Consider the following 14,218-nt stretch of genomic DNA (forward strand, 5'->3'; position numbering starts at 1 on the left):
TAAAGTGATTAAAAAACTAAAGAGCTATGAGAGGGGACTTAACTGGAAGTCCAGTGGTTAGGTTTCCAAGCTTCCACTGCAAGGGATATGGGTTCCATCCCTGGTTGGGGAGCTAAGATAGAGTGAGATTTGTGCTTTTTTTGTTTATTTGTTTTTCCTCTGATGGGCAAGGCTGAATGAGGTGGTAATCCTGTCTGCTGCTGATGGGGTTTGTATTTTTGTTTTGTGTGTTGTTTAGCTGAGGCATCCTGCACAGGGTGCAGTGGTTGGGTGATGCTGGGTCTTGTATTCAAGTGGTTTCCTTTGTGTGAGTTCTCACTATTTGATACTTAGGGTCTAGGGTCTTGGAGTCAGTGCTCCCACTCTAAAGGCTCAGGGCTTGATCTCTAGTCAGGAATGAAGATACCACAAGTAGTTTGTTATGGTATTAAGTGAGCTTAAAACAAATATCGAAAAAATGAGAAACCAAAGATGAGCCCCAGACAACTGACAGTTACAAAATCAGGCAAATAATAATTAAAATAATGGAATATACACATATACATATATACTCATGAGCAAAGTGAAAACAGTCCAACAAAAATAAAGTACAGTAGACTGACCTGATGAACAAAGGAAATCAAAGATTATATTTATCAGTTAAGAACAAAACTAACTGAAACACAAACTAGAAAACAAAACTAAAGCAAGGTGCCAAGTGGAGAATAAAGCAATGAAAACAAAACTAACAAATATGTTGAGAGGAAAGGAAAGAAAGAATAGATATGCAAAGTTAAATAGAGGTAATTGAAAAAGATTTATATAAATTAAAGATTAACTACATGGGGAAAAGAAAAGTAGGAAAAGCAAACAAAGGAACAAATGTAGAAAAAATATAATAGGTTTTAAAAGTTAAAATTAAAATTTAAAAAAGAGAAAAGAAAAAATGGAAGAAGGAAGAAAAAAGAAAAAAAAGAAAAAAGGAAAACTGCATAGAAATGCAAAAGCTCAATGTAGAGGCAGAAGTTTATAACAACAATAGAAAGTGTGATTGAATATATACATACACATATACACCCATAAACAAAACATTCCAACAAAAAAAGTACAATAGATTGACCCAGCAAACAAAGGAAATCAAAAATTATATCTATCAGAACAAAACTAATTAAAGCACAAACTGGAAAACAAAACTAAAGCACGGTGCCAATTGAGGAATAAAGCAATGAAAATAAAACTAACAAATATGTTGAGAAGAAAGAAGAGAAAGAAAAGAAAGAACGAATAGATATGCAAAGTTAAACAGAGGCCGATAAAGAAGATTTATAAATGTTAAAGATTAACTGCAAGGGGAAAAAACAGTAGGAAAAGCAAACAAAGGAATAAATGTAGAAAAATAATAATAGGTATAAAAAATTAAAAATTAAAATTAAAAAAATTGAAAAGAAAATAACTGAGGAAAACTCCACAGAACTGCAAAAGCCCAACATAGAGGCAGAGGCTTATGACAACAATAAAAAATGTGACTGAGGAAAAAAGAAGCTCACAAGCTTAATTGGATTCCTTAGTGCCAAAGAATGCTCAAACTACCACACAATTGCACTCTTCTCACACGCTAGTAAAGTAATGCTCAAAATTCTCCAAGACAGGCTTCAGCAATACATGAACCATGAACTTCCAGATGTTCAAGCTGGTTTTAGAAAAGGCAGAGGAACCAGAGATCAAATTGACAACATCTGCTGGATCATCAAAAAAGCAAGAGAGTTCCAGAAAAACATCTATTTCTGCTTTATTGACTATGCCAAAGCCTTTGACTGTGTGGATCACAATAACTGTGGAAAATTCTGAAAGAGATGGGAATACCAGACCACCTGACCTGCCTCTTGAGAAACCTATATGCAGGTCAGGAAGCAACAGTTAGAACTGGACATGGAACAACAGACAGGTTCCAAATAGGAAAAGGAGTACGTCAAGGCTGTATATTGTCACCCTGCTTATTTAACTTATATGCAGAGTACATCATGAGAAATGCTGGGCTGGAAGAATCACAAGCTGGAATCAAGATTGCCAGGAATAATATCAATAACCTCAGATATGCAGATGACACCACCCTTATGGCAGAAAGTGAAGAGGAGCTAAAAGCCTCTTGATGAAAGTGAAAGAGGAGAGTGGAAAAGTTGGCTTAAAGCTCAACATTCAGAAAATGAAGATCATGGCATCTGGTCCCATCACTCCATGGGAAATAGATGGGGAAACAGTGGAAGCAGTATCAGACTTTATTTTGGGGGGCTCCAAAATCGCTGCAGATGGTGATTGTAGCCATGAAATTAAAAGACGCTTACTCCTTGGAAGAAAAGTTCAGACCAACTTAGATAGCATATTCAAAAGCAGAGACATTACTTTGCCGACTAAGGTCCATCTAGTCAAGGCTATGGTTTTTCCAGTGGTCATGTATGGATGTGAGAGTTGGAGTGTGAAGAAAGCTGAGTGCTGAAGAATTGATGCTTTTGAACTGTGGTGTTGGAGAAGACTCTTGAGAGTCCCTTGGACTGCAAGGAGATCCAACCAGTTCATTCTGAAGGAGATCAACCCTGGGATTTCTTTGGAGGGAATGATGCTGAAGCTGAAACTCCAGTACTTTGGCCACCTCATGCAAAGAGTTGACTCATTGGAAAAGACTCTGATGCTAGGAGGGATTGGGGGCAGGAGGAGAAGGGGACGACAGAGGATGAGATGGCTGGATGGCATCACTGACTCAATGGACGTGAGTCTGAGTGAACTCCGGGAGTTGGTGATGGACAGGGAAGCCTGGCATGCTTCTATTCATGGGGTCACAAAGAGTCGGACATGACTGAGAGACTGAACTGAACTGAACTGAACTGAACTGAACTGAAGTGCCAATAAAATTGACAACTACAACAGAAAGGGGAAGAAAGAAAAAAGTCCAGAAGAATCTATAGAACAAGTCAAAAAATAATAAATGTTTTTCTTGAGTCACTTTTGTCAGAGTCCTTTCCCTTGCTGGAAGTCACAATCCACCTCACCTCCCTAGGATGCCTTCCAACACTGTGCTGGGCTTGGACCTGATGTGGGGGCATCTCAGATTCTAATCTGGTCCTATTCTTGTGTGTTCTTGCCTCTAGTGTCCACAACCATCAGAACTAGTGCGTTTTCTTTTGTGGGAGCTCTCAATGGCCTTTTATATATTCCATAGACACAGTTTGCCTAGTTGATCATGTGGATTTAATCTGCAGCTTGTACAGCTGGTGGGAAAGTTTTGGGTCTTCTTCCTTAGCCACACTGCCTGGGTTTCAATTGTGGTTTTATTTCCACCTCTGCATGTGGGTCATCCACTGAGGTTTTGCTTCTGAGGCTGCCCTGGAGGGCTTGTGCTTGCCCCTGTGAGGGCCAGATGTGAACGTGATGCAGCTTCTTGGGTCGCAGGGGTTCTGGCAGCACCAGGTACTCAGGGGGTTTGGTGGCTAGGGCGGCAGGAAATACAGTGCTCTAGAAGGGAATGGCAACCAGTATAGGCCAATACGCTCCAGTATTCTTGCCTGGAGAACCCCCTGTCTGACAGAGAAGCCTGGCCGTCCACAGTCTACTGGGTCGCAGAGTCAAACACTATCGAAGCAACCCTACACGCATAGAAGCAAGACTTTTTTTTTTGCCTGTGGCTGCTCTGCCCCAGTGAGAGTTGAGTATGAAGGTGGTGCAGCTGCTTGGCTTGCAGGGACCCTGCCAGCACCAACTGTGCAGGGACACGGACTGCCTCTGCCACAGGAGTTATGGTCCTATCAGAGTCTTTTTTCGCGTCTCTCGTAGCTGGCGATCAGAAGGTCTCTTTGGCCACTCTTTCTTTGTAGCTCCACCTGTTCAGGCACTTAGAGGGCTCCCTTGCCTGGGGTCCTTCTCTGTTGTGTGGTGTGTCAGGCATATAGCGCCCTCCAGTCCACCTCCCCCCCCACCAACCTCCCCCAACACCGCCCCCCCCCCCCCCCCCCCCCCCCCCCCCCCCCCACCCCCCACCCCCCCACCCAGGTGTTTGATGAGCCAGCCTCTCTATTGTTCAGCTGCAAATGCTGACGTATAGGGGGAGAGAGGCTATGGGGATTGTTCCACCCCGTGACTCAGCAGTATCACCTTGCTTCCATGGCTGCCAGACTTTCCTTCACCGTCATTTCCCACCACGATCTCCTCTCTCACATCCCCTCAGTCTGCCTCTCCGCAGTCAACAGAGGCTCTTGCCCTGGGATTGCTCCACAATGGGTAAGCTCCAGCTCCACCTTCCAGGGAGCCAGCGTTCCTGTCCAGGGTATGTATGGCTGTGACAAGGACTGTCCGATTCTCATTCCATTTAGGCTGCCACAGATCAGCTGTTTCACTCTCAGCCTTTAAATGTTTCTCCTCTGATTCAAGACAATTGCCCTGATGTGGGGATTGGACCCCCGCTTCAGTTCCCCCATCCACTGAGGGCAGGTCCAGTCCTACTCACACTCTTGCTTTCCCCCCTAGTTCCTCCATCCTACCGAGTTTTGCGTGGTTCTATATTTTCTTTTCCACTGGTCAGGTACTCCTGTCTGCTCTCAGCTGGTGTTCTGCATGCACTTCTGTGTCTGAAGGTGTATTCCTGATATATCCCGGGAGAGAGATGTACTCCATGTCTACCTGCTCCTCCATTATCTTGTTCTCTTGTGTTCGGTTATTAATTGTAATATGAAGTATGACATTCCCATTTCACAGACATCGTCTTTAAAGACCAATTGAACTTAAAAATATATGATGAATATAAGTACATTTATTATATACTTAGGCAAATATAGATAACAACGGAAATGCACAAAACAATGCTAGATACTGTTCACCGATAGGGGTGTTTTATGTTTGATTTTATGTTTAAATGCATATCTGTTCAGATGTATATAATGCACATATCTCTGAAATTCAGAGAGGAAGGCTATATGCTAAATAAATACTATTTGCCACTTGGGGAAATGGAAAGAGAAATAGAATCTAGGGTTGGAGAGTCAAAGGGAGTCATTGTATCCATCAAATGTTATTTTCATTGTATAAAAAGGCCCAAAATGAATATAATAAACTGTTATTAATTAAGACCCCAAATAAATATAATAAAATGCTGCTGTTGTTGCTGTTTAGTTGCTAAATCATGTTTTTGGGACTCCATGGACTGTAGCCCACCAGGTTCCTCTGTCCATCGGATTTTCCAGGTAAGAATACTGGAGTGCCATTTCTCATCTTACCTCTTTTCTGCTAATTCATTACCAAGCCATTCATCTCATCTTACCTCTTTTCTGCTAATTCATTACCAAGCCATTCATCTCCATAACTCAATAGCTTTCTCCAAAAGTCAAGTTTTTGAGTCAGGAGTTAGCATCTGCCCCAGGATATATATCACATCCTTTCAAGTAAGGTCATAGAGCAGAGTAACATCCTTAAAGTTTCTAATGTATTTTTCTGGGTCCTCTAAATAGTCTCCCAGGTCTTCCTTGATTCTTTGTATTTCTTGATAAGAAAACGGCTCAGTAACTCTCATAGACTGATTATTTTTCCTAGTGGGTGCTTCATGGAGAGGCAACATCTTGTTTGGCTGTTCCTCAGCCTGGTGGGCTGCCATCTATGGGGTTGCAAAGAGTCAGACATGACTGAAGCAACTTAGCACTTGCAGTTTATTTCCTCCTGCCACTTGGGGAACCTCTGGCCTTCCTTCCTGTTACCCTCTCAATTCCACAAATAAGGGATATCATAGGATATTTCTCCTTCTCTGTCTGACTTACTTCACTCAGTATGACAATCTCTAGACCCATCCAGGTTGTTACAAATGCATTATTTCATTATTTTTAATGGGTGAGTAATATTCCATTATATATATGTACTACATCTTCTTTATTCACCCCTCTGTTGATGGACGTTTAGGTTGCTTCCATGTCTTGGCTTCCATGTCTGCAGTTCATGGGGTAGCAATGAATCGGACATGACCAGGCAACTGAACAACAACAACATGTCTTGGCTATTGTACACAGACCTTTGAGGAACCCTGGGGCTCAAGGATCCTTTCTGATCATGTGCACGAGTGGGATTGCAGGGTCATAAGATAGCCCCAGAGGTTTCATCTTGTTCTTTCATTTGAAGCATACTCCTCAGCCTTCTCATTGTGTTTCACTTTCTCCCTTTGCCCCTGTGAAATTGGTTGAAACAGTAACGTTTCCCAGTCCTGAAGGCAAGTCCTTGTTGGGAGTGTCTATATACTGTCCATTGAGAAGGAAATGGCACCCTACTCCAGTACTCTTGCCTGGAAAATCCCATATGTGAGTGCATTTGCTTTAGTTGGGAATGGTTCTAAAGTGAGCTTGGAGTGGATCTTCCCCCTGGTACACTGGCAGCTGCTGCCTCAATGGGAGGTTGAGCTAGATTCAGAGGAGTTAGACCCAGAGCCAGATGTGGCTGGGGCTTTTCCTAGACTCCATGAAATCATCATCCTAATGGTGTCTGATGCTTTTGAATTGTGGTACTGGAGAAGATGCTTGAGACTCCCTTGGACAGCAAGGAGATACTGCATTATAACGTTTGCAAAGACAATAGCTCTGCTGTCTTGTTAGGACCAAATCCACATTGCAGAGAGAGCTAAAAACAGAGCAAAGACACTACCTAAAGGATGACACCATCCACAGTCTAGGAAAAATACTCACTTTGGTATACAGTGGGGATTCCCTGGTGGCTCAGTGGTAAAGAATCTGCCTGCCAATACAGGAGACATAGGTACGATCCCTGGGTTGGGAAGATCCCCTGGAGATGGAAATGGCAACCTACTCCAGTATTCTTGCCTGGGAAATCCCATGGACAGAGGAGCCTGGCAGACTACAGTCCATGGGGTCAGAGTCAGAAAGGACTGAGCGACTATAACAACAACAACAAAATCAACTATACTGCAGTTAAGAAAATGAAAATGATCTGAATTCATGTACCTGACAAAGACTCATATGCATCATACATGCTCAATTCCTGCAAACAATCCTTGAACGTTTAATGAGAGGTGACATGCAAACGGAAAAGAAACACAAGAAAAGGTGCTCAACATTTTAAAAACCACAATGAAATACCTCTTTTCCCCATGCAAATGGCTAAAAGTCAAAGTACTGATAATATCAAGTGTTGATCAGAAAGTGGAGGAAGTGAAACTCTTCAATATTCCTGGGTTATTGTAAACTATTGCAAACATTTTAGAGTTTTGTCAGTTTCTTTTAAAGTGGATCATTAACATATGACCTAGCAATTACACCCAAGGTTATTTACCCAAGAAAAATGAGACATGTGGCCACACACACACACACACACACACACACACACAAATATATTAGAATGATCATGGCATCTTTATTCATGGAGAAAAATGGAAATAATTAAAATAGATATCAATAGGAACATGGGTAAACAAATTGTGATATACAATAGTGTGAGATGGCACTTAGCAATAAAGAGGCACAGACTAGCAACATATGCGTGAAATGGATGAATTCTAAAATCATGATGAGAGAAACATGGCAGATACCAGGAGTACATAGTGTATTATTCCATGTATATAGGTTTTAAGAACTGACAGAATTAATCTGTTGCTATAGAAATCAGAATAATTGTTTCTGGGGTGGAAGACTGGGGATAAATGATTGAAAGGATTATGTGGGAACTTTCGGGAATAATGCAAATAGTCCATATCCTTTTTTAATTTAAATCTTTAATTCTTACATGCATTCCCAAACATGAAACCCCATAACAGTCATATGCACCAGCCCCAAGCATGCTGCATCAGACATAGACTGGCGATTCAATTCACATGATAGTATACATGTTAGAATGTCATTCTCCCAAATCATCCCACTGAGAAGCATCTGTGGAATTGCCATCTTCCTAAATTCCATATATGTGTTAGTATACTGTATTGGTGTCTGGGTATAAAGTTTCATCCATCTCATCAGAACTGATTCAAATGAATTCTGAGTAATACCCATTGTGTATATGTACCACAGCTTTCTTATCCATTCACTGATGGACATCTAGGTTGTTTCCATGTCCTGGCTATTATAAACAGTGCTGCAATGAACATTGGGGTACATGTGTCTCTTTCAACTGTCAGCAGTGGGATTGCTGGGTCATAAGGTAGATCAAATAGTCCATATCTTGATTTGATTGATACAGTTGAGAGATATACAAGCAGGAGATTTGGGTTCAAAACTGGGTTGGGAAGATTTTCTGGGGAAGGAAATGGCAATCCACACTATTATTCTTGCCTGGGAAATTCCATGGATGGAGGAGCCTGGTAGGCTACAGTCCATGGGGTTGCAAAGAGTTGGACACAACTTAGAAACTAAACAACAACAAATGCATGTATATACATTTGGAAACTCACCCGAATTAAGATCTACATGTCTCTGTGTAAAATAATTGAAAATATTATTCTTAATTATTTGCAAATAACACTGCAACACTGCACAAAATATTATTCAACCTAAGCATACATTCTGCCAACAATTCTCCTGTAGGATAAATCAGTTCTCATGGATGATCGAGTCATATGGCTAATTCTTTCTCCAGGGTGATTGAGAGGATGATGTGGAAGAACTTGTCATATTCAGACTGAAGTATTGCTTCTTTTCTCCAAAAAGTTGGATGACTTCTCCATCTCCATGTGTGGATTTGTGGGAGAGACAGAAATATAATTAATGCTGAAATATTCCTGAAAGTAATTTTTGAAATCATTTGATGGGAATTTCCTGACAAAAAGATGAAATTCATATTGAAGCATGGATCCCCGGGCAAGTCTGAGTGTTTTTCTTCCAGGCTTAATGTACTTAACTTTGTTTTTTGTATCTTAGAAAGTTAAAGATATGAAAGTAAGCATAAGATGATGAAGTCTGGCCCCCTTAACTCACCCATGAGGAGACTGACCTCAAATTCACATCCAAATTAATTTCAGAAGTAGGTCTAAAACCAAGGTCTCATACTCTTACATCTCACCTAAACTCATCTTATTTATCCCTCCATTCATTTTCCTTCATCATTATCAAGTAAAAGAAGAAAAGTGTTTTGTAATGTCTATCACTTTCTTCAAGTACTATTTTGCCTATGCCTACAATCCTTAAATTATGTCTTAAAAAAAAAAAAACAAACACCAGTGTTCTACAAAATGTAAAGACGTTTTCTGCAGGAAAAAAAAAACAAAAACAAAAACAAAAAAATCCTGGCTTAAGATGTTTGGCAAGTCTCGTGTTCTGTGGCCTCTTTGAAGGTTTACAAAGCATAGGCCTGGTTAAAGCTCTGAGCATATCAGCAGTGAAACACCTGTTTGGCAACTTGTGGAACTCATGAACAAGGATATCTTAGTTACACTATAACATAAATAAGAAAGAGTTTCTTTCTTTTTTTTTTTTTTAAGAAAGAGTTTCATTCATGTTTTGTAACTCAAAGGTTTGGACTCAGATTGCTGTTGTTATTTAGTTGCTAAATTGTGTCCAGCTCTTTTGGGACCCCATGGACTATATAGCCTGCCAGGCTCCTGTGTCCATGGGATTTCCCAGGCGAGGATACTGGAGTGGTTTGCCATTTCCTTCTCCAGGGGATCTTCCTGAGCCGGGGATCTAAGCTGCATCTCCTGCTTTGGCAGGCAGGTTCTTTACCACTGAGCCACCAGGAAAGCCCTTGCACTCAGAAACCAATAATCCCAGAAAAGCAAAATCTTTCACTGTGCAGATTCTATGTGGGTGAGTATGCTATTACCCCACCCTAGAGATGCTCGGTGTCAGATATTGCACAGCAAGCTGAGACAGAGATGCTAACAGGTTCCTGTACCAAGAATCAATGTGTGGTCCAGTCACACTATTGGGGGAGGGGTGGGCCCAACTGCTGGCTGGTTTGAAGAGAATAATTCAAATAAGGAAACAGCATGGACTAGGAGAGGAAATCGTCTTACCATGTGGGTTTGGCTGGTAGAGCTGGAAAGGATGTAGCTGTCAGACTCTGTCTTTTTATTCATCCTCCTAAGCCACTTTACGTACTCATCTCGCACCTGAAAAAGAAGGTAAACAAAAATCTTGCATTTTAATGCTTTCTGGCTATATGCACGGATGCTACCAAAAATTGTACTTTCCCCCATTTTTATTTGCAGATGGTCCATAGAGGCTATATCAGATAGATTGATCTATGAGTGACTGTGTGTTAGTCCCTCAGTCATGTCCAGCTCTTTGTGACCCCATGTACTATAGCCCACTGGGTTCCTCTGTCCATGGAATTCTTCAGGCAAGAATACTGGAGTGGATTGCCATACCCATCTCCAGGGGGGTCTTCCCAGCAGAGGGATCAACCCCAGGTCTCCTGCATTGCTGGCAGATTCTTTATCATCTGATCCACCAGGGAGGCCCCTATGAGTGATTACAGAGATATTATTTGTGGATCAGCCTATGCATCTTTATGCTAATGATAACACAGCATTTATATTATCCTTAAGAGCATGAGCAGTTTTCTGTAACCACTGAGAACTGCTTCCTCCTCTCAATGTTGTTGATGTTCAGTTGCTAAGTCTTATCCCACTCTTTGAGACCCCATGGACTGCAGCACATCAGGTTTCCCTGTCCTTCAGTATCTCCTGGGATTTGCTCAAACTTACATCCATTGAGTCGATGATGCCATCCAACTATCACATCCTCTGTTGCCCCTTTCTCCCCCTGCCCTCAATCTTTCCCAGTATCATGGTCTTCCAATGAGTTGGCTTTTTGCCTCAGGTGCCAAAGTATTGGAGCTTCAGCTTCAGCATCAGCCCAATGTATATCAGTTCCAATGTATATTCAGGGTTGATTTCCTTTAGAATTGACTGGTTTGATCTCCTTGCTGTCCAAAGGACTCTCAAGAGTCTTCTCCAGCACCACAGTTTGAAGCATCAATTCTTCAGTGCTCAGCCTTCTTTATGGTTCAACTCTTACATTTACACCTGACTACATGTCTCTCTGAGATCCATCCAACCCCACTGGAGTGAAACCTAGCAATCTCTATCTATTTATCAAGTCAAAATGCAGTGCAAAATCACTGTTTAAAAAGTTTATGTGGTCTGGCCAATGCTGGCACCTGGATCATCATTACCACCACATTCTCCTACACTCAGAGCACTGCCCTTGCTACACATCTTTGGGTTCTGGAACTGGCAAGGATTTCCACATCAGCTTTACTTCCTTTCTTTGGCTGGTTGTCTCCTACCCACCTTAAGCCCCTCACCGTCAAGTCTAAAGAAGCCCTACTTGGTAGTTTAATATCTCCCTAACAGTTTTCCCCACGGTGCAAATCACAGTTGGTTATTCATGTCTAATTATGTTGTTTCCAATTTCTGATTTCTTCACTGTTCAGAAAGCAGCCCCTGGATCCCCCAGAGCCAAGCAAGTAATAATCGTTAACATATAATATGAATAGTAAGAAATGGAAACCACTGTTTTGCTGCTGTCAGACCCCCATATTTGTGATCTGAGAAGAACGGGGACGCTACCATCCAATACTCATTACAGATTCATGAGTTGGGAAACTGGAAAATTGGAAAACGGAGACTTGAACTCCCAAAGGGGAATCAAGATGGTGGAGTGGTAAGATGTGGAACTCAGCTCACCCTACAGATACATAAAAAATGCTTCTACAAACAGGGGCTTGAACTCTCGGACTCAGTGGAGAATGGTAGGCTTGGGGAAAATGGGAACACATCAGGCAGGAGAGCATCACGTGGGAGAGAAGGGCTAGCCAGGTAAATGCATGAGAGGACCCCAGCTGGGAGCTGGGAAGAAGACAGGATGGGTCCTATTACCTGCTGGTTGAGGAGGCAGTGGACCAGGAAGATGTAGACTCCCTGCAGGACATTGGTGATGGTGAAAGCATAGGCGATGATGGTTCTGAGGGGTTCCTTTATCAGTTCAGCAAGAAAGAAGCCAAGGCACCAGGAACAGCCCAAGAGGAAGAGCTGAGCAATGGCTTTAAATGTCAGCATCCTGTTAACACCAAGAAGGACAGTCACCAACTCACCACCTTCTCTCTTGAATAGTATGGTGTCCTGTCTTCAGGCCCCATCTGCCTTCCTCTCCAGTTGTTGTTATTTAGTTGCTAAGTCATATCTGACTCTTTGCAACCCCATGGACTGTAGCCTCCAGGCTCCTCTGTCCATGGGATTTTCCAGGCAAGAATACTGGAGTGAGTTGCCATTTCCTTTTCCAGGGGATCTTCCTGACCCAGGGACTGAGCCTAGATCTCCTGTATTGGCAGGCAGATTCTTTACCACTGAGCCACCTGGAAAGCCTGTTCTCTCCAGTTACTGGTGAACTTTTCTCAAGCCAAGATGGACTTGGAGAAACTGTGGTTGAGAGTGTGATATTTGGAAGTAATGCTATCATTTTCATTGTAAAAACTTTAATAGATGAACATGAGTTTATTCCATGGGTGTTTTCCTCTAATATGAATGTTTATAACTGGAATGATATTTTGCGGTGGTGGTGGTTGTTTAGTTGCTAAGTCATGTCCAACTCTTGTGACCCAATGGACTGTAGCCCACCAGGCTCCTGTGTCCATGGGATTTCCCAGGCAAGAATGCTAGTGTGGGTTATCATTTCCTTCTCCAGGAATGGTATTTTACCATTACTTATTTTGATGCAGCAGAATACACATAACACAAAATTTACTACAACTGTATTTAAACATACAGTTCATAGGCATTAAATACATTCACATTGTTGTACTACCAGCAACACTATCTTTCTACTGAGCTTTTTTTTCACCCCAAAAAACTGAAACTGTATCCATTAAACAGTAAGTACCCATTTCTTCATACTCTCATCCCTTGGCAACATCAATTCTACTTTCTGGTTCTATGAATCTTCTCATTAATTTCAAGGTTTCAAATACATATGATTTTAAGGGTGATTCTCATTTGACAGTGGTTCCAAACATGGCAGGCAACTGTCTACAGATGACTGTTTAGGGGCTTCCCAGGAGACTCAGTAGGTAAACAATCTGCCTGCTGATGCAGGAGATTTGGATTTGATCCCTGGGTTGGGACGATCCCCTGGGGGAGGAAATAGCAACCCACTCCAGTATTCTTGTCTGGGAAACCCCATGGATAGAGGAGCCTGGTGGGCTACTGTCCATGAGGTCACAAAGCGTTGGACACCACTTAGTAACTGAGCATGTATGCATGCTTGAAAAAGCAGTCCTTTAGAACTACAACCTATTCTAAGCCCATTAAACTGTCTAAACCCGTTTTACCTTGTGTTTTGTATCTTGGACACATCTTTATTGAGGGAAGAAAGTCGATCTCTCAAAATCCACAAGGTTATTGAATAGAAGATTAAGTTTATCTGAAAGAAAAAAAATAAGATACTAATTGTGGGCCAATATACAGAGTCATTTTTTTTTCTTTTAATGATGGCCATTCTGACCCGTGTGAGGTGAACAACTCATTGTAGTTTTGATCTGCATTTCTCTGATAGTTCATGATGTTCAGCATCTTTTCATGTGTCTCTTGGCCATCTGTGTGTCTTTGGAGGAATGTCTACATAGGTCTGCCCATTTTTTGATTGGGTGTGTTTCTTCTCATATTGAGTTTTATGAGCTGTTTGTATATTTTGGAGATTCATTCCTTGTAAGTTGCTTTGTTTGCCAATATTTTCTCCCATTCTGAGGGCTGTCATTTCAATTTTTTAATGGTTTTCTCTGACGTATGTGTACTGCCATGTGTAAAGATGCCATGTGTAGATAGCTACAGATAGCTAGTGGGAGCCTGGCTGGGTGTTCTATGATGACCTAGAGGGGTGAGATGGGGGTGGGTGGGAAAGAGGGCCATGAGAGAGGGGATATATGTGATGGCTCAGAAAGTAAAGAATCTGCCTGCAGTGCGGGAAACCAGGGTTTGATCCCTGGGTCAGGAAGATCCCTTGGAGAAGGGAATGCCAACCCACTCTAGTGATCTTGCCTGGAGAATTCCATGGACAGAAGAGCCTAGTGGGCCATGGCCTATGGAGTTGCAAAGAGTTGGACATGACTGAGTGACTAACATGGTACATGCTATAGCTCATGCACTTTGCTGTGCAACATCGCAAGGCAAGTATCCCCTAAGGAAAAAAATAGAGAGTCAAACTAGAAAGCACTGAAGATCATGGGAAAGGTATGAGATTTTATAGTTAGAATATGTTGAAACTTGGGGACT

The 14,218-nt window shown here is 41.9% G+C and overlaps 1 protein-coding gene across 2 annotated transcripts in view; it reads right to left on the bottom strand.

The window, feature by feature from the left end:
* LOC101106326 (adhesion G protein-coupled receptor E3-like) overlaps nt 1-14,218 on the bottom strand; it is a 142,939-nt gene that overhangs the window by 82,650 nt on the left and 46,071 nt on the right. The window contains exons 16-19 of one of the 2 annotated variants that reach the window (XM_042250060.2): nt 13,279-13,370; nt 11,831-12,011; nt 9,962-10,057; nt 7,713-8,674 (exon numbers count right to left, since the gene is read on the bottom strand). The exons of the other annotated variant lie outside the window; for it this stretch is intronic. Coding sequence (XP_042105994.1) covers nt 8,624-8,674; nt 9,962-10,057; nt 11,831-12,011; nt 13,279-13,370 — 420 coding nt within the window. The 3' untranslated portion in view covers nt 7,713-8,623. Of the gene's footprint in view, nt 1-7,712; nt 8,675-9,961; nt 10,058-11,830; nt 12,012-13,278; nt 13,371-14,218 lie in introns of those variants that run through there. 2 annotated transcript variants of the gene reach the window in all.

Source organism: Ovis aries, chromosome 5, assembly GCF_016772045.2.
Source record: "Ovis aries strain OAR_USU_Benz2616 breed Rambouillet chromosome 5, ARS-UI_Ramb_v3.0, whole genome shotgun sequence".
Taxonomy (NCBI): Eukaryota; Metazoa; Chordata; class Mammalia; order Artiodactyla; family Bovidae; genus Ovis; species Ovis aries.